Below are 20,427 nucleotides of genomic sequence, written 5' to 3'. Positions count from 1 at the left end.
ATGGTGACAGACTCATATCGAGAAGGGCTCCCAGGACTGCTCATCGGTTGGTTGGCTCCTCTTCCTTGGTGAGAACTGATGCTTCTATACGCAACACAATCAACTCAGAGCCACCTGCTCTCTTCCGTGACCACACCCTCTTTACAAATACTGAGTGGTGTTTACCCCAAAGCAAGTGTCCAGACAGAACACAGAAAGGAAGAACTGTGCATCTCAGTTTCTGATAGCACAAGCTTCTCACGCCCCCAGGCCCCTGTAAATTCTCACCCCGCCTCCAACTGACTTCCCTTGAATTTCAAGTCAGAACTCCTACATGGCAAGGGGATCCAGGGACAGGCCAATACCTTCCTCTAGAAGCTCACATCCCTAGGTTCTGTGCAGGGTGCTCCTGAATGTATATCTGAGTAAAGATGGTGGGGCTGCGGTGGTTTGGCCATGCTAGGCTCCAAGCCCTTCAGAAAGGAGCTTGAGGTTTCTTGCATGGTGTTGTACGTGACCTCTGGGCTCTCATTTCAGGGCAGATGGGTAAAAGGACGGCTCATTGAGAAAAGGACAAAAGAGCTGTCTTCTGGGTGTCTTCTCCAGGCTCGCAAGCACTGGGTTTCACAACTTGGCCAGAGCTTGCAAAGCTGAAGAGGTCACTCCAGTTTCCCAGGACTCCTGCCTCAAGATCCAGCTCAGCTCTTGGCATCTATAGTGTCCTGATCTTACAAAGTGTGTAGACTTACCCCTGTAGCCCGCCAGTGATCCAAGGGCTCTCATTTTATTCAGCCTAGTGTCTGGGTGCTAGAGTTATTGTCATCTTTTGTCTGGCTGGAACATCCCAAACTCTTCTAGAACCCTTTCAAGAACTTCCTGATCTCTATTCTCCTTTTCTGCACCACAGCGTTAACTCTGGGTTCCTCACCCAACCAGATGCCCTCTGTTCTGACCCTGAGTCCCTGTGCCTACTACTGTTCAAGGTCCTGCCTCTATTTCCCCAACACAGAGTACTCTGATCCTATTAGTGCCCTAAAGAATTCTTTCCTGCACACTAAATTTGCTCCCTTCTCCTTGTATATCCCTACTCCCTCCCCAGCCAATGCCACAAGAACAGGCAGCATCCCCAGTCCAAAAGCCTCAGCCAACCCCGCGCTCACCACCACCATTCTTGTAGCAGAGATAGGGGAAGCGCCACACGTTGGCCAGGTCCACCGCAAAGCCCACCACAGACAGCAGGAAATCAATCTTCTTGCCCCAAGTCTCCCGGGGCTGCGCGTCGCCGTCCTGGGACGCCAGGAGGCACTGGACGCCATTGCGCTCCTTCACCACTAGAAGGTCGGCGGTTTTGCAGGGCTTCAGGGGCTGCTCTGGCAGCGGGTCCGCCCCGCTGAGCTCCGGCTGCACCTGCGGATTCATTCGTGCCAGAAGCATGGGTGCGGCTGGAGAGAGGGACTTCGGAGGCACTGGGGACACACCAAAGTTCTGCTTGTATAAAAGGGGGAAAAAAGGCAGTCAACAAGGCTTGCAGCCCGTTTGCACCAACTGAGACCACCCAGGGGAACCAAGACGTCAGGATCCGTGCGCTGAGCGGACACCGGCTTCCTAGAAAAGGAGCGCCTGAGTTGGGAATTTTTGGAGACTGAGGTTGTGACGCGCGTCCGACTGGGACAGAATTTATAGGTGGGGACCTCCTCGGGCCGCCCTGTGGGTCGGGCTAAAGACCCCGCCGAGGTCTACCTGGATCATTCACTGTCTCCCCTCCCCTAAATGCCAAGTTTCCTCCAGCTCCGGGGGCGTGGGGAGGGAGTGGCTCCCTCCGACTGCACTAGGAGCCTTCTCGGGACACTCTAGAGGATGCAGCCGCTCACGATGTGTCTCGGAGCCGGTCTGCACACTTACCGGTCCCGCGCGCAGAGCGCACTCACGTGGCGGACAGCACGGGGATCCCGGGCTCCAGCCCGGGCTGGGCTCCGCCGCGTGGCACTCAGGCGGGGCCCTGGGAGCGCTGCGGGCACGGGATGGCCGGCAGGACGCGGGCTGGCTGGCTCTGGCTGCGCCAGGAAGAGGCCGACCTGGTAATGTAGCCTGTGCCCCAGGTAACGCGCCTATTGCATTAGCCCCGCGCCCAGCCCGCTCGGTCTGGAGCCTGTTAGCGCTAATGCAGACTGACAGCGTGGCCGGGACTGGCAGAGGCGGGGGCGCAGCTCCCACGGGCTCCGGGGTGGCGGGAGCCGGACTCCCAGGACTCACTCTCGGGGACCTGGCTTAGCATCCTTTCCGACTTTTTTTTTTTTTTTTTTTTTTTTTTTTTGGCAAAAGTAGCTAGGCAGCTCCCCAAAACACCTGACTGACCTCTGGACAGAGAAAGAGAGCAAAAGATTCCCAGAGCTAAGTCTGTCAAAGGGGAGTTGTAAGGATGGATGTGGCCACCACCCCAGTGACACCAGCGTTGTCATACACCCAGACCACTTAACCTACCTGGTGAGAGTTTTCTCCACCAGCAAAATGGAAACTTGGTGCTCTGGGATAAGGACTGTGACTGGTGGCCTACAGGCTGGGCCTTTGGGGCAGTTTTGTTTGGCTAGCTCTGCTGATTGAAAGGTCATAGCCCTGAGATTTTACTCCTGGTTCCCTTTGTGACCAGGCTGTGACCCTGTTCTTGGAGTCTGTGACCCTGATCTATAAGGCTGAGAACTGATACATACTCATTCTCAAAAAATGCCTCCCTAATGCCAAATCAAGACTTTATAGTCTCCCACAAGTGGACAAACACCCTCAAAGAGCCGGTTGTCTGGTCCCGGAAACAGGAGGAAAACAGGAAACACAATAAATAAATACTTATGGGAGAGAAGACTGGTGTGGCATGGGCTGAGGGCGGGTAAAGCAAAGTAAGGACATGGATGGGAAAAGCAGGGCTGCACATTTTAACAATATGTTCTAAAGTGTTTAATCATGAGCTACTTGGACCTGAGAGTTCTTGTATCGAATCGACCCTGCAAGGAGAGTCACGGAGACAATTCCCAGGTGTTCCCAGGTGTTCTCAGTCAGTCTTGTGTGCCAAGAGCTTAATGCCTTCAGAACTGGCTGTGATCATAGGAGATCGGGAAACTGGGGGAAGCCATATAAGTAAGGTCAGCAAACAGGAATATAGGAAAGACCCAAAAGTAGTATGGGAAGCCATTTAGATAAGCCTAGCCACAGCCATCTTTCCACACTTGCGACATCCCAACATCCCAGCTCAAAGCTACCCCTTGGGGAACTTCCATTAACTCTTGCTTCCATCTAAAGTTGTTCAGGTCTTAGTGAAGATATTCCTTCTCAGACTCACACATCTAAAATTCACCCCATCATATCACTGACCTAATTAACTAATTAATTATTAATTAATTAATAATTAACTCCACCTCCCCTTTAATGGCAGTTGAACTCCAGAAGAACAATAGCATTGTCTACCTTTTCCAGCTGTGTGTCTTTGTCACTAGAACTCTCTAAACACCGTATAAAAATGAATGTGTGAGTAAACATATAGATGATACATGGGGATATTTAAAGAATTTTCACACACAGGGCCAGCAACACAGATATCCCATGGAGAGGAGACAGAGATGAGAGGAGGGGACAGCCAGAGGGTAGGAGGTTCACCCTGACCTCTTAGGGTCTGATGGCAGGAAGCAGGAGATTAGGCCAAGGGTGGACCTGAGGTTTCAGGATGAGAACTGAAGACCATAGGTTTCTGCTCATCAAGAGTGATCATCTCAGGACCTCTGTGACAAGCCTATGAGGAAGGGACACACATAATCTGGGGTTCAAGAGGTCTGACTGAGGCCCCCATGTGTGGGAGGTGTCAGAGCAGAGCTGAAAGGGATGCTCAGTTCTCCTTGTCCCCCAGTTTCTGTTCCCTCTACCTGTTGTGGGTAAGGACACCTGAATCCCTCTAGCTAACCTGGTGTGCCTCTCTCTGTTTCGTGCCTGACCAGCTGGTGTTCAAACTCTGAGAATCTCATTTCTGAATCCCTATGAAGCCCCACTAAGCCTCCTGCAACCCCAGAGGACCCCAACCCCCACTCCTGCTCACCCCATTTTTTCCATCTTTCCAGGCACACAATCATCCCCAGTCATCAGAAAAATTCTTGAAATTTAAGTCTAAGACCATGACCTGAAGTCCCACAGACGCTACAACATGGCTGAATGAAAGATAGATGCAGAATAGTCTCATGTTTCTCCTTTAGGGTGCTTGGTATTTATCTGCCCACTTTTCTACAATGAGCATTTGATACTTGGGCAGTCGGAAAAAGTTAACTCACAATTTCAAATGATCCCCCCTGCCTCTCCCAAACAATACACAAGCAAGGTCAGCAGTGCAGACAAAATTTTGTCTGCCATTTATTGTATTTATTGCCATTTATTGTATTGCTATTAATTTTATTGCCATTAATTTTCTCATTGCTTTCCCCAAGCCTTTCCCCCTCCTTCAAGATTGCTCAGTGGTTATAAGTACTTGATGCTCTTGGAGGAGACTCAGATTCGGTTCTCAGCACCCGAATGGCAGTTCACATTTGTCTGTAACTACCATTTTCTCTTCTGACCTCCACAGACACCAGACATGGATGTGGTGCTTAGACATCTGTGCAGGCAAAACACACACACACACACACACACACACACACACACACACAATGAAATAAGTCTTCAAAATATACTTTCTTTAGCACATGGGTGATATTTAAGAAGTAATATTATGGTCTTATTTCTGCTGAGGTTTTAATATCCTTCTCATCCTTTTGACTATTTGAGGAATTCCTGTTCACCCTCTCAAACCTCCAAGGCCAGCACAGAACCTTCCTCGACAAGCAATGCTCACCAGAGTCAGATCCTACTTTTTATTGGGCTTTATGTGTTTGTCTGATTATAGTTATTTGTGCAGTTCCTCTATGCAGGATAGGGATGGTATCTGATCTAGCCTCCTACATAGCTGGGACTGCAGAAACTCACATAAGACAGAAGGGGAAGGGAGCATGTTCCTTGCTTGGGATAGTTACTGTTGGAGTCATCCAGACGCAAAACTTGAAACAAAGGTCAGAATGAGTGAGTGAGGGAACTTCTGGGAAGACTTTGGAGAGTTGAGCAAGCAAGACAGGAAAGGATGTGAGATCAGGAGAAGATGGATTAAAGAGTATCTCATGATATCAGCAATTGGTGTCATCTTCTGGGACATTAGAGGTACAGTATATATGCCTTGGAGTTCCCCCCCCCCCCAGGAGAAAACTAAAAGCTTTACCCATGAAATTTGTTCCCAATTATCAACTCTCCCAGTGCTTCTGGTTTGACCTAGGATGAGTATGTGTCTGCTGCCAGAGAAAGGTCAGCAGAGTCCCAGGTCCTGGAAGTGTCTGTTACAGGATGAAGAGAAACATCCCTCTCACTACATGGACATTACCAGAAGGCTGATTGACAAGTCCTCAGAATTCCCCTCTGTGGCTTCCAAGACATCTGGGGGACTCAGTAAAGACACCAGGCTGGGGCTGGGCTGAAGGAGAAGATGTCTCCTCTATCTCCGGCCCAGACTCCCCGCTCATAGTTCTCAGGGCCATTGGGGCCATGTGGCTTCTCTCGTGCTCTCTGCCCTGCCCACCAGGTGGCCCGAGGGCAAGTGGTGGGCAGGAGGCTGCAATATTATCAGAGCTAACATGGTCTCTGGGGAGGCGTCATTTCCACTTACCATGGCACTTGGTGACACAGGCCATGGTATGCAAAGCAATCGCTGGGGATGTTAGTCCATCTTTGGTCATCTTCCTGCAAACACCAGGCCTTGACAAACAGCCTGGACTAGGGTGCATCTAGAATCCAAGGAGCTGAGTCCTGGAGGCACGTTTACGATCTTTATGTTTAAGGCATCGTAGAAAAAAATTAAAGCAGGGGAGAAAGAGAACTCTACCTGGATGTTCTCCCTCTCCCCGCTTCCTCTCTCCTTCCTTCTCTTCCTCCTCTCCCTCTATCTCTCTCTCCCCCTTCCTTTCCCTCTCCCTTCTTCCCCATCTCTCCTTCCATCCCCATTAGGATATTAAATCTTTTTCGCTGAGGCTGGTCTGCCCAGGGTTATTGATCATTGGTTTAAGCTGTGTTCCAAATACAAATAGCATAACAAGTCTCCCAATGTAAAACCTTCATGAGTTAAAATCTGTCTCCACCCACTTCCCACTAAAACTCCTTGGGGTTCTTAAAGCCTCTTGCCTAGAACTTGTGACTCAGTCCTTGGTGTCTTCTCTGTCAAGTTCTAAGCCCAGATGGCCCCCTGCATTCACTGGCATTGGAGAGCAGCAGCCAGACCCTTGTTGCCTCCACTTTTAAATCCTCAGCCTGGATCTCTGCTCTGGGTTCCAGTACTCTGGATTCAGCTACACTCTAGGCCTCGCTACATGAAACAGAGGTACCTGAAACTGGCCACGAGCAAATCAAAGCTCCTAGCACCCGAACCTGACTTTCATGTAAGCTGCTGTTCCACAGTTGCCCTTAGTCTAGGTTACACGGTCTCCCTCTGTTTGGCTCCTCGGGGTAGTGAGCTTGAGGTCAGCTTAGCTCCTCTTGCTCTCATATCTAATCCTGCACAGTTTCTGTGAACTCTAAATCAAGTCAGGTCTCTGCACCTCTGAGGTGACTTCCCTACTCCAAGTCTTATCATCTTTTGCCAGGATGACCGGGACAGTCTCCAGGTGGCCTCCCCTGCTTCTCTCCAGTCCTTTGTGACTTGAATCCTCTAGGACTACCAGGAAGATGCTTTGGCAACATGTTCCTGCCCCATTCCCCTCACTCTCTCCCTTCAATACATCCTGTCTTATCTGAAACAAAATCTTCCCTAACCAATGAAACCTGTTTGCATTGGTCTGGGAAATCCCTATAGCCCCAACATCAATCAAGGTCTTCGATGTGAGAAGTAAGGAGAACCAGAAAAGCAGATGATACAACTGAAAAGGTAGCTGAGGTTTGATTGAGCTCTGCAGCTGTGGCTGAGGCCACCATTGAGGTGAGATGGGGCACAAGAAGAAGAAGAGCAACGCACATGGCAAGAGAAGAACCAGGAAGGAGAATGGAAAAGATATGTCCAGGATACATGGTTCCGTGTCCCAGAAGTAATGGGGGTTTCCTTTCTTTCTATGCCTGCCCAGACAGATCCTTGGATGGCCTTAGCATGGCTGTGAGAGTTACAAGACTGATACCTGACTCCCATCTCTCTGCTGGGCAGAGAGAATACGGTCAGCCTGGCACTGGACCTTTGTCTGTCTGAGAATGTCAAAGCAGAAGGAAGCTCAGAAACAACCATGAAAGTTGGATCAGGCAGGTATTCCATAACTAGCCACCAGATATAGCATAAATCACCATTCTTGATTGAATGTGAAATTCATAGAGTGTTTAAAAAAGCATAAAACATTGCGGATAGTTCACAGTTTATAATAATTATTATGTGAATACACAGACTCCATTCAGTCCCCCAGTTAAGTAGGGCATCCCCATGTCCCACAAGGCCGTGTTCTAACAGCATGTGTTCCTATACACACAGCCCACCCAACAGGTAAACTATTGTCTCTACCTCACTCTTTATGATAATACCACCCATGAATTTTTTCCCAAATATTGCATTGTTCGGTTTTATTATATAATTTTTTGAAGATTTATTCAGAATGATGGTGTTTGCCATAGTTCCCTAATTTTCATTGTTGTATATAGTCATTCTGTGGAATGGATGATCACAATTTATTTAATTATTTGATGTGAAAGACATGGAGTTTAGGGTTGCTTCCAGTTGTGTCTGTGTCCATGGGGGTGTTGGGAGGAATGTGTTAACATTTCAAACAATCTTACATATAAACATGTTAAAATGTCTCTTATCCACATTTACAAGAATTTCTCCAGGGAGTGTTCTTGGAAATGTGTTGTGATTTTTTTTAGGTTACACTTAGCTTTATGAAGAAATGATACACTGTTTTCTAAGTGACTGAACAAACCTCCAACCTCCGCTCCCTCTAGCCATCCATCAGTTTACAGTTCTCGTCTTCAGATTCTCAGTAACCTTGGTGTTTGTTTCTGGGCTGTTAATTCTTGACCATCTTCTGCGTGTGAGATGGTATTTTATTGCGGTGAGTTTGCACTTCTCAGACTGTAATCGTACTGCGTGACTTCTCCCATGTCTCCGGCTCCTTTGGGTTTCTTTTTCTTCTGGGAAATGACGGCATGTTTGGCTGGTTGTCTATTGGCTCATCTTAATTCATAGAAGCCCCTGAAGCATTTTGTCGCGTTATGCGCAAGCATCTTTATTGGGTTACGCAAGACTCTTCTGCTCTGCTCATGATTCTGATAGAAAATTTTTGGTTTTACTACAATTAGATGTGTCAACCTTTTCTTACTGTTTATGTGCCTTGGCGTAATTTGAGAAATCCTTCCCTTGTTGACATTTCCCTTCATTATATGTTAAAAATTCACAGTTTGGGCCTTTCATATTTATATCTGTGATCCATTCAGTGGGAGTTCCTTTGTGGAAGGTCTGTGTAGGAATTCTACTTCATTATTTTTCCTAAGAACAACAGATAATACATTTTCTTGGTAAAACTATCAAGTGGTCACTCCTCTGCTTTGATTAGCAAAGAATTCTCCATCTGAAACAGTTTCCTTCTGTTGATTAGCTTCTTCCAGACATTCTCTTCTGGTCTACTGGTCCAATTTATCTGTTTGTAAACATCAAATACCTCTCGCTAGCTTAATAACCATTACTTTATATTCCTAGCTCGAGAGAAAACTCGGCAGTCCTTCGTCACTGAAAGTGTGTCAACATTACCCCTGTTTAAATTTCACATTTCACTTGCAGAGCTCTATGGGGGACTGGATCATTGCACTTCAACTGTGACTGTGTTCTGCCCAAGGTCAGTCTGAAGAGAACTGACCTCTTCAGAGGGTCTGATCCTCTCATCTGAGAGTAGAGGGCATGTCTCCACCTTCCTTGGTGTACAAAACATTTTAAACACTGTGTAGAGCTTTGTCTCAGGAGCAGAATGGCACCAGAACTTAAAGCACATACCCAGAAACCGCATGGCCTGAGTTTAATACTATCCCCAGCACTGAGTGGCTGAGTTCCTCTGTTTGCCGGCATCTCCGTTTCCTCGTCTTTAAAGTGTGTTAGATGTGTAAGTGTAAAGTGTGTAAGATGCTGATGCTAATGATGATGATGATGATGGTGGTGATGGTGATGGTGGTGATGGTGGTGGTGGTGGTGATGACTGATGACTGATGATGATGGTGACAATGGTGATGATGATGGCATGGCAGCAGCAGCAGTGGTGGTGGTAGTGGTGGTGGCAATGACTTGCCTCATGGAACCGCTGAGGGGATTAATGAGTAAATAAACACAAAGCACTTAGAACAGCATCCACATATAAATATTTCCCAAAAATCTATTGGAAGTACAGATTTTTTTTTCAAGACAGGGTTTCTCTGTTAGCCTTGGCTGTCCTGGAACTCACTCTGTAGACCAGGCTGGCCTCGAACTCAGAAATCCGCCTGCCTCTGCCTCCCAAGCGCTGGGATTAAAGGCGTGCGCCACCACCGCCCGGCCTGGAAGTACAGAATTTGATTCCCAGAATTTTAAGTTAAGCCTACCTGACTTCAACTTTCAACTTTCAAACAGGAAGAGTCAGAAACCATTGGGTTGGTGTTACAGCTATAAGTGCAACTTTTGGAGTTATAACTAACTTCAGCGCCTCACATCAACTTTTGTTTGTTGGATGATCTTCAGACTCGATTTCCCCATCTGTAAACTGGGTGTGATGGGCCCTATCATGGGAGTGTTTCAAGGCTCTGTGATTATTGGTAGGGTTTACAGTTTCAAGGCTGTTGGCTTGTTTACCATGGCTGCCTGTTCACTGCTTCTCAAGATCTTATCAGTCTAGTAGATACCTGGGCTTTGTTCTGGACTCCTGGATTGAGTGAGCCTGCAACTGGGGCCAAGAGTCTGCATGCTTGTGGCATGGTTAGGGTAAACACCAGAAGCCCAACCTCCTGCCTTTCTTTTTATAACCAACAAGCATAGAACTCTCCACTTTTCTAATAGGAGCACGGGATTAAACCCAGGTACCTACTTACCGGCTTTGTCACCTGACACTGATGACTGTCTCAGTTTCTAATTTCTGAAACAAGATCATAATGGAATTCATCTCACTGAGTGGACACAAGGCTTAAATGAATCACTGACTGGGAAGAGCTCAAGTTCATGCTAAACATACAATGGACACCAGTGACCTGCAGGGGAGATCTTTACTTACTGCACAAAGTGACTCGAGGTACTGTGCTAAGTTTGCTTCATAGAACATTCACTGCTGCTACTAAATCTATTTCATAGGTTAAATAGTGGGGCTGAAAATGACCAAATCTCTTGTCTTGGGTTGAAGGGCTAGAGCGGGACTGGCTGGGTCTTGAGCTCAGGACATATACTCTTTACTACCCTCCCATCCAGGGACTCAGCAGTTTATAATTTGGTCCCCATCCACCTCTATGGTCCTCTGTGTTCATGGTCTCCATTCTCAGCAGCTTGCTCATCCATTTGGCCTAGTAACCTTGAAACTGATGCGATTCTGAACCCCAGTCATATCTACCTGTCAGCTGTTGCCTATGTTGCCTTCTCTAGCTCTCCTGCCTTTCAAGATTCACAAGCTCTTCGCAGGCTCATAGGCCCATCTCTTTCACTGTCTTTAGAACCTACCCCAAATGCTATTCTCTTTCTTCTCTTCTCTTCTCTTCTCTTCTCTTCTCTTCTCTTCTCTTCTCTTCTCTTCTCTTCTTCCCTGGGCACTTCTCATTTGCCAAAACTTCGACATCTGGAGATACCCTCCCTTCCCCACTTTCCTCTGCTTCATCATCTTCCTCCCAGGGAGCTGAGAAAAAGACCCCCCCCCCACACACACACACACACTCACCTACCCCCAGGCTGTACAGCCACTACAAGTTGGTACAGGTTAGTCATGTTTCTAAGACTTAAGATTTTGGTCCTCTGGCACTTGAAAGGAGACTCTTCCTTCACTACTGCTGTCATCATGTGACATTCATCAGCCATTCGTCACACAAGGTGGTCTGATTATAAAGGTTGGAGAGCCAGAAGAAGAGTCTATAGGTCCCAGTAGAGTCTTGATAGAGGCAGATGGAGGAGGGTCCAAGTTAGGCAGGTTTCTCGGTGGTAACAGAAACAGGGTTGCTCTTCATAGGCCAGTGTTGCCCGTGATGAGGAGTCACCCAAAGTCCACCACTTCCCAATGAGGACCGTAGCAAATCATGCCGCCTCAGAGCCATGGGATGGTGAGTTATTGTCAGTTCTAATACTCAATTCCACCATGATACTAAAACACACATTTCCATAGAAAAATGGGGAGAAGGTGGTAAAGTGGTCTTAGGAGATGAATCAAGGACTGTCTTTAAGAATGGATATGTATCCTCTAAGTATACAGTACTGTAGGTAGATCCTCTGTGGCTTGACACTGAGACTACCACTGATAAATGTGTATCCAGATTTGCTATATGATAAATACATGCGGTCTATATTTGTGCAACATATATCATATGTGGATATACATAATATACTTAGCAAGTACCATTAGTTATATGTATGCATATATATCCCTAAAATATGTGGGTAGCCCTAAAGTTCTATATTACATACATGTATGTGTGCATATGTGTAGACACATATTTCTCTGAGTGTAAGAGAAAACTGAACTAGTTATAAGTAAACTTTGGAACTAGTAAATATACCCATGTAACTATATAGAGGATATTAAAAAGAAGGGAGCAGCCTTGCAAAAATTCCCCCCTAACAACCCCCCCCAATCAGAATCCCCTCCCTCTGCCCAAACAGAACCTCTATCCTGACCTCTGATGGTGCGGAGCCTATTTGTCTGTCTAAACAAAAGAAAGCATCACTTTGCGTATGCTGTAAGTTTACGTAAATGCTATCATTCTGCCTGAATCCTTCTGCAAATGTTCTTGAGATTTTGCCAAGTTGATATGTGAATTTCCCCTTTTTAAACAAATGGGTTTGATTGAGGAAAGAGAATTGATTGGAAAGAAAACATCAAGACCACTCCAGGACAAGTAGAACATAGAGTCCCAGAACTTAGGTTCCATTACACCCACCCTCGCCACCATTCCTTTATGATTATATAAACTGAGGACAGGGACAGTAAAGGCTGTGCCCCCCAGTCTGTGTGTGTGTGTGTGTGCTCCTGCCACAACAGAATGAGGTTCCAGCCAATGCCTGAGACCAGAGAGCTTCCCTATTATGTTATGTTGGCAAGAAATGCCACTCTTTATTTTATCCCACCCATAATCAGACACCAACCCATTTCCTGGCCAAAGTTACTTCTCAGCTTCGAACTGCAGAAAGTAAACTGTTTTGCTGAATCAGTTGCTTCAGCATTAAGTTGGGGTGTGACTGCATGGGGAGGGGGGAACCCATTCCCACTAAAGCTGCTATCCAGCCTTCAAAGTTATGACAAGTCTTCTATCAGCAGCCCACCTCGGTGACCTATATTTTAACGTGTGCTATTAGATTATTGCTAATGAGACATCTTAGGGATAAAAGAATTATGCTCCCTGCTCAGGCCATGGTAGAAGTACAATTGAATTAAAGGCTGAAATCGTTCAGGACTCTGCTAGACAAGCTGTCCCCCAGGCTGGGCCTGAATGCAGATATTAGGCTTTGGAAATCACACAGGAAAAATAAGTATAATTGATCTAAGGTAACCGCACTCGTCTAAATTAAATAATGTGATTGTTACAGGCAGAAAGGCTCGGGATGAGGAGCGAGGCGGAAAAGGCTCCCTATCTGCAAACAAAGTTAGAAGTAAGAGCCCCAGGGAATTGACTTTTCCCTGATGAGCTGAATCCCCTCCTGGCAGTTTCCGAGAGTCCACTGGGTAGAAGCAGGAAGGGAACCTGATCTGGGTGTCATAGAATGTGAGGCTGGCCAGTCACCCCACTGCCATCCTTCCTTGGTCTCTCTTTCCCAAAACTTGGGTCTGTGGTGGGGTCCTCACAGCCCGCCCCCTGCTGGCTGACGGATGACATTTCTGTCCTATGTCTTCCCAGGGAGATATGCTCGAGGTTGTCAGAGGTCATTCATGGTCATCTCACCTCCTCAGAGAATGCTTCCTCTTATCCCATGCCATCACTTATGTGACAATTACATCCGAGTGCCAACCTGTGACCAGCTCCTGACAGTGTATCCGAAGACCCAAGCTGTCTGGGAGTTGCTCTTTTCTTGGGTCCCACATGCCGCATCCTCAGCTCTTTCTCTGAGTCTTTGTTACCTGGAGGTAACTCTCCTCTGGAAGCATGCAATGATAGGTGCTGGCTTCACACATTACAGGCCCACACATCTGTGCACTGAGAGTTCCCACCTGCTGGCAGTTCTCTCTCTCTTGGCTTCAGTATACACCACATGCAGGCGACTCAGTGGGCAGCCTATAAAGGAAGCTGTGGTGGTTCCCCAAGGATCTTGCCTGCTGTAAAATATTGCTGCGCTGGGGCCTAAAAGCCCACAGTGAAGACTTAGAATATCACTCTTTTGTGGTTAAAACCATCTAGAATATACACAGACCGAAGAGATTTCCTCTCTCCTCTCTCCTTTCTGCAATGTGTACCAGCCGGCCTTGATTGCCAGCTTGCCAGGACTCAAAGTCAGGAAGGAGACATTCCTCTGAGTGTGTCTGTTGGGATGTTTACAGGGAGACTTAACTTGAACATATGTGGCATCACTGCATGGGCTAGATGTCCTGACTGAATAAAAAAGGGGAATAGAAGAGTGCTCCCCTAGTGCCCACATTTCCTGAGCTGCCTACCTGTCAGCAAGTTCCTGAAGCCACGGGCCATGCCTGCTCTTACACATTCCTCCGCAGCACCAAAGATACCCCCTACTTAAGTTACTTGTTGTCACTATCTGGTAACAGCAATAAGAAAAGTCACTAATATCTTTTAGCATCCATCTCTTCCTTCTTCCCTTCCTTCCTGCCATGAACATTCACTAATCTACATCCTGGACAGGAACAGTTCTAGGAGCCAAAACTCTAGTGACAAATAAAGTCAGCTCAAGTCCCTCCTTCAACTCAAGGAGAAAAGGAAAGTCTAGAAAGAAACAAGCAAAAATAAATACAGCATGGATATGCATTGATAAGGGTTCTGAAGAAAATGCCAGAGTAGTGACAAGCCATAGAAAGCCCCAGAAGGGTCCTTGGCTGGTCCTCAGAAGCACCTTCTCCGAGACTTCTATATCAGAAAAATAAATAAATAAATAAATAAATAAATAAATAAATAAATAAATAAATTAGGAGGCCTCAGCCCTGTGAGCATCTGGGAAGGATTGTCTGTGTCAGAGGGAGGAACAGCATCTACCAATGTCAGTGGACAGAGGCTGAAGAACAAGGCCATTGCTTGCAAGGTGTGAATAAGCAGAGGTGGACAGCGGCCTTGTTTTCTGGCTCCTTCTGGCAATTCTGAGGGGTATGGTTGCCCTCTCCTATTAGTAAGGAATCTGTAAAGGATTTTAGAGTAGAAAAACCTGACTGAATCTGTGTTTAAAAGGTCTGGAAGGCTGCATAGTGCAGGGACAGAGACATGGGTGGAGCGAGGGAGCTAAGGAGCAGGCTCTAGAGTAGTCCAGAACAGAGAAAAGGAAGAAGAGAAGAGGCTCTTGTCCTGGAGGAGAAGGAGAAAAGATGATCTTGATGATACTGTGAAACCCACCACCCAAAGACCATCTGTGACCGTTTCAGAACTGAAAATTAAGGTTAATACAGGCAGACCAGACAATGGCTCTATTTCTTGACTTTCAGAGAGGAGATGGGACTGGCTCAGAAGCCAGTGATCCAGGGAAAACCTTTTTCTACCTTGCAAGTAAAGTCCATTCAAAGGCTGCTAGCCCCTGACCAGCTGTAGATAACACACACCACAGATTCTTACTGTTACAAGTACCTGTATCTCAATCTTGACCCTGTCCATAGACAGCTTACTTTCAGTGTGGGAACAGAAGAAAGGGCATCATTTGATTGGGTCTCCATGTAAATTCCCCCAGACAATATTTTAAAGGCAGGGTTCAGCTCTTCCTTTCCCAGTATTGATTCCCTCTCCTCCCCCGTTAATTAAAAAGAGAAATAATGCCGCTCCCACAGTGCCCCAATCCTCCCCATTGTAGCTGCACAGAATCATTCTTTGGCACTCAGCTTTTCCTCCTATATAATCAAGAAATGGTTTCCCAGCATTTACTTGGGTTCTTACATCACAGGTTCTTTCTGTAGGGAGTAACCAAATGATGGATGTATTGCCTATGATGTGGGCTAGCACAGACCATTCTCCAAACATGGCGAACCTCCAGCCCCATTGTGTCCTAGAACACAGAAAGGAAGAAGGGAGCCTGGGGCAGGGTAACCTGCCTGCCACAAGGGACTCACATATCATCCTGTAATTACTTCTTTCCAGCTTCTCCTACTGTTTGGTCACCTGGGGTCTTTTTGAATTCTTCATTACTTTCTGTTTACTTGACTTCCGGGTTTTTTTCCATGTTACCTTCACAGTGAGTTTAGTTCAGTGACTCATCCAATTGACTTCTTTATTTCTTTATTAATTTACTTTTTGATAACACACACACACACACACACATAATGCATGGTGGTCATATTTACCTCTCTCCCCCTCTCTTATTCCCCTCTGAGTCCATTCAACTCTTTATTCCCAAAAGCCTCCATCCCACTATGTCTTTTTTGTTTAGTGTTGTTTCTGTTAGTGAGCCACTGAGTTGAGCCAGGATTACCTATGTGGGCACAGGTGTGAAGCAATCTCCAAAGGCTGACTACCGAACAAGAGATAGGATGCCTATTGTGACAGATACACAATTCTCTTAAAGACAGCCCACCCCATATTTACATATCATGATTGATTGATCAGGATTTGTTTTTCTATGCCCCATAGCTTTACCCTTTGGTCCATATAAAATTCTAACAGATATGTAGCTCAGTATCTTGGCATAGAGGACCCAGATTCAAGTCCAAGAAACCACAACCACCTGGGTTTTGATAAAAATACCAGACATGCACATTGGAAATAAAATAGGATCATCAACACCTAGTGGAGAACCCGGGTATGTAGAAGAATTAAATTAGATCTTTCCTTCTAAGCCTGCACAAAAATCAACTTCAACTGGATCAAGGACCTCAGTGTAAGAGGTCAGAGTGGACCTTAACACAGGAGCACAGGCATACTTTCTGAGCAAGTTTCTAGTTGTGCAGGGAATATGGCGAACAAATCAATAAATTGGACCTTAGAAACTAAAACAGACAAACAAACAAACAAAATCCCAAAGCAAACCAAAACAAATACAAAACCAAACCAAACTAACCAACCAACCAACCGAGCCAACCAAGCACATGAACGAAATGTCCATATATGGCCAACAAAATAGCTCAGCAGGTGAACCTGAAAACCTGGGTTCCATCCTCTGGACCCATAAGGTAGAAAAGGAGAGCCTATGTTTACAAGTTGTCCTCTGAGTGCCACATGCATGTTATGGGGCGTGTGTGTGTGTGTGTGTGTGTGTGTGTGTGTACAGTGTGCATATGCACACACATTTACATAAACAAAAAAACATCAGATAGAGGATTCACTTCTAGATTGTAAAAAAGAAAAGAAAAGAAAACAAACAAACAAAATGCATCAAACCCACTTAACATTTTATAAATTCCAGACTCTCATGTCCCACCTGCCCATTTCCATTCCTGGTTCACAGAAGCCTGGCTTATATTTAACTGTTCTTAGATAATCACAAATTGCGACACTGCCAATTACCCATGTCTCGCCTACCCTGTCCCTCTAGACTACAGTACTTTCTAGATCATTCTATTATTGGGCTGAGAGTTCCATTTCCAGAGATGAAAGAGAAATCTGAATTTCCTTTTAAAGAAATCATGACTGTAAATAAAGCGAGTAGGAAATCAGGAGATCTGGCAGTTACAAGTGAGTCAAGGCACAGCCTTTCCAGGGCAATGAGGACTCCAGAGCCCATCCAAAGGAACCCCTCTCTGCATTTATCACCCCCAAACAGTGACTGTTTAACAAACATCCAGATTCCTATTGACAGAGTGGGATGTGCGTGGACAGGCAGCCTGTCTCCTCTTCAGACTTCTGTGGTTGTTAGGTCAGGAGGATCTGTTTCCCTAACTCTGACCCTTAGAGTCACACAGAAGAAGCTGATACTCAACCACTCTGCAGACATTTGAGGTTGGGAATGACAGTTCTCCCGGTCCTCCTCAGCCTACCACCATCCACCCTTTTTTTTCTCTTCCTTGGGCCCCTCTGTTTCTCAGGATGTCTTAGATATTGGTTCTAGAGTCGCCTCAGGAATTCAGCAGCTGCCAGGATATCAACGCTAATTGCTGAAGAGTCCACAGGGACACGTTTTCTCCCTGCCTCAGCCATTGATTTTTTTTCTTCACCCAGTTTGTCTTGATTGTATCCCTGTGGAACATAAATGCAAGCCCCAGCTCCACCATCCTGAGAGATCTTCCCACTGCTCTATCACCAAGGGTGGGCCATAACCATTTGTGATCACTCAGATACCCAAGGGTCACTTAGTAGCTGTGGCACTTCACAGTTCAGGGTGGATCAAGGAAGGACTTACCCCTCTGTCACAGGGACTCACCAGCCAGTACCTGGTAGAACACCCAGAGGCCTGGTCATGCTTTATTGGTTTACCTAGTGCTTTTCAGGTTGAGAGATTCTCTATAAAACACCTGCGTTTCTGTCTTTGTATAAAGTTTAGGGAGTTTCCTTTGGCTATGGTGAATTTGAGGGAGGGCACACATTCTCCAGATGATGTCACACTCCCTATTTCCCACTTGCTTCTTTGTTCCATCTTTGAGATGTTTGAAAGTTTGCAACCCCTGTTATTGACACATCTCCTTCTTTGTACAAGCATGCACTGCCCCAGAATGGTGGTGCTGTCTGGGTAAGAGTTATCACTGTTCCTATGTGAGCATCTAGGATTCCCCCATTTCCATCTACCTCCCAGCTGTGACTGCCCATCCCCCTACTTTAGTGTTGACAAACTGTTGTAAGTGCAGTTGGTCCTTATTTTTGTACATCCCACTCCCTTAAGGCACCTCTTCCCGCTGAACAAGCATCCTGCAGGATTGACTTTTAAGTCCTCTCATCAAGGTAAGAATAAGGCTCAGCATTATTATTGTTGTAGCTGCTTTTGCATATTTCCTGCACATAATAAGAAAACATAGTGACATCAGACCTACATGTGGGACACAGAAGAAAACAGAACCTAATCACTGTTGCCATTGTTCTTAAAGGACTTTAGAATTTCAGTGTGTGTCCAGACCCAGGGAATACTGCAAGATCATCTAGATGTAAAATTCAGAGGTAAAAGATGAACAGTGAGATGGGTTGGACGTATCAGAACCAGACTCCAAATCGATGCCCAGGGAGACATGGCACATCTTGAAGGGGCACCTGGATTTCAGAGGCTGTGAGGTCAGACCCAAGCAAACCCAGCACAGCAAACCCTGCGTCACTTGCAAAGCACAGGCATGGCAAATTTACTCTTGGACTGGTTAAGAACCAAGGACTGCTACACTTTCACTGGGAACCAGGTAAGTCCTGGGAAACAGTTGCGGTGTGCTACCCAGAACACATCTAGGAGGGGTCCACAATGGTTGGAGTTGTCTCCACTCTTTCAAGTGAGACAGGGGGTAGGGACTAAAAACAAATTCTAGTCAGCCAACAGTTTCTTAGTACTGCCAGATCAAGAACATGTACTATGAAATCATGGCCTCTGCCATCTTAGGAGATAGTAACTGTTCTGTGATCGAAGGCTGGAGTTGGCCTCACTCCCTGGGCCTGATGTAATCTTTTCTCTAAGACAGATTACCCTGTTCATCTGTCTAAATCTTACTGAGATAAAACAAGATCCCACCCAATTTGGTTCTGGTAGACCAGCATGGAACTCCAAGTACAAACACATATGGGAAGATCTTGACAAGACCTTTCTCTCCTGAACTGACTTCATTTCTTCTACATATGAGAGAGAAGTTGGCAGCTACTGGTACATGTCTTCTGGTTGGTTGGCTTAGGCTTGTGCATCCCACAGACTTCAAGATCTGAAAATTGTTCCTAGCCCATAAGCCCTTTCCCAATATATCCTGCATCCATCCATTTAGTTGCTACAATAAAGCACTCAAGGTGGGGTACTAAATACAAAAGGAAACCTATTATGCCTATATTTTTAGAGGATGAATGTTTAAGAGCAGGAGGCCCCAACTGTTGTGCCTCTTGAGAAGGGCTGGTGGCAGATGGTGTCATCATGGCTGAAGTATTATGAGATCAAACAGGAAGAGAAGCCCAAGCTTGTTCTTTTCGTAATAACTAACAAAGGAAACCATGTTAATCTTTATTTGATGGTAGACACCGCCCCCAGTGTTCTAATTCTTTCCTATTGCTCGCCATCTCTCCTAGGCTCTACCACGTGTCAACATCACTACACTGGGACACCAGGCTTCTAACATGTTGAGACACATTCAAACCATACCTGAACTGTAACCCTCATGTACAAGAGCACACCAGCCTTTCCTCTCCACCTCATGATGAAGCAAAGGCTGGAAATGACAGTTGAACTCAGCTTGGAGAGCACTCCCCAGCCTTATCTAAACAGGAAGAAACAAGTTTAGGAGCGTGGTGACTTGCAGTATTGCCCTATTCGTGCCATGAAGCCTGTGTTGATTGGGTAAAGGTGATAGTGGGTACACCCACGGAGGAGACGTGAATCCCTGTTGCTTGCCCCTTGGAAGAAATAATTACTTCAGTGAAATGGCAGATTCATGGTCTTTGTCTTATTCTTGGCTAATCCTTGCCAGGGGCCAGGGTACCATAATGCCAGGAGAGTTACAGGGACTTCGCCTTTGAGGAAGAAGTCCTCCTAGATATGGGATGATGGCTAAAACCATGCTGAGGTGTAGCAGGGCTGCATGGTAGGGGAGAGCTGGGGAAGCAGTGAGATCTGAGGATAGTTTTGAGAGTTTGTTCTCAGCCACCTAAATTTTCTAAGGGCTGTAATGCTAGGCACTTCATTTTGGCATGAACTAAGAAACAAATGGCTTCCACTTAAGTAAAGAGGCCCAGAGAGAAGACAGCAGCTCCTGGAATGTGGAACACAGGCAGTGTACCAGAGAGAGGGGTGCCTGGGAGCTAGCAGGTTAGATCTGGTAGGCAAGGCAGCATCTCTTGGGAATTATGACAAAGGCTGACTCTTGAAACATTTAAAGACATGAGAGTTTCTCATAGCTCCCAAGGGTCAGTTTGTCACCATTTAAATTTTCACACCAGCAAGAACTATTTGAGCAACATGAGCTTCATGTGTGA

General features: G+C 46.2%; 1 protein-coding gene and 1 long non-coding RNA gene across 2 annotated transcripts in view; one reads left to right on the top strand and one right to left on the bottom strand.

Annotated features, from left to right (window-relative positions):
* The window catches only part of Slc6a2 (solute carrier family 6 member 2), a 40,033-nt gene extending 37,997 nt beyond the window's left edge, over positions 1 to 2,036 (bottom strand). The window contains exons 1-2 of the mRNA XM_034522613.2: positions 1,882 to 2,036; positions 1,140 to 1,464 (exon numbers count right to left, since the gene is read on the bottom strand). Of these exons, the coding sequence (XP_034378504.1) occupies positions 1,140 to 1,413 (274 nt within the window). The 5' untranslated portion in view covers positions 1,414 to 1,464; positions 1,882 to 2,036. The remainder of the gene's footprint in view (positions 1 to 1,139; positions 1,465 to 1,881) is intronic.
* Positions 2,037 to 8,446: 6,410 nt separating this feature from the next.
* LOC143434889 (uncharacterized) lies at positions 8,447 to 19,818 on the top strand. Its single transcript, XR_013104742.1, has 4 exons — positions 8,447 to 9,155; positions 10,079 to 10,307; positions 18,363 to 18,662; positions 19,525 to 19,818. It is a non-coding gene; the product is annotated as an uncharacterized LOC143434889 (long non-coding RNA).
* The last annotated feature ends 609 nt before the right edge of the window (positions 19,819 to 20,427 follow it).

This window comes from Arvicanthis niloticus, chromosome 18, assembly GCF_011762505.2.
Source record: "Arvicanthis niloticus isolate mArvNil1 chromosome 18, mArvNil1.pat.X, whole genome shotgun sequence".
NCBI classification, from domain to species: domain Eukaryota; kingdom Metazoa; phylum Chordata; class Mammalia; order Rodentia; family Muridae; genus Arvicanthis; species Arvicanthis niloticus.
The sequence above is the reverse complement of the archived record's forward strand: the minus strand, read 5'-3'. Positions and strand labels throughout refer to the sequence as shown.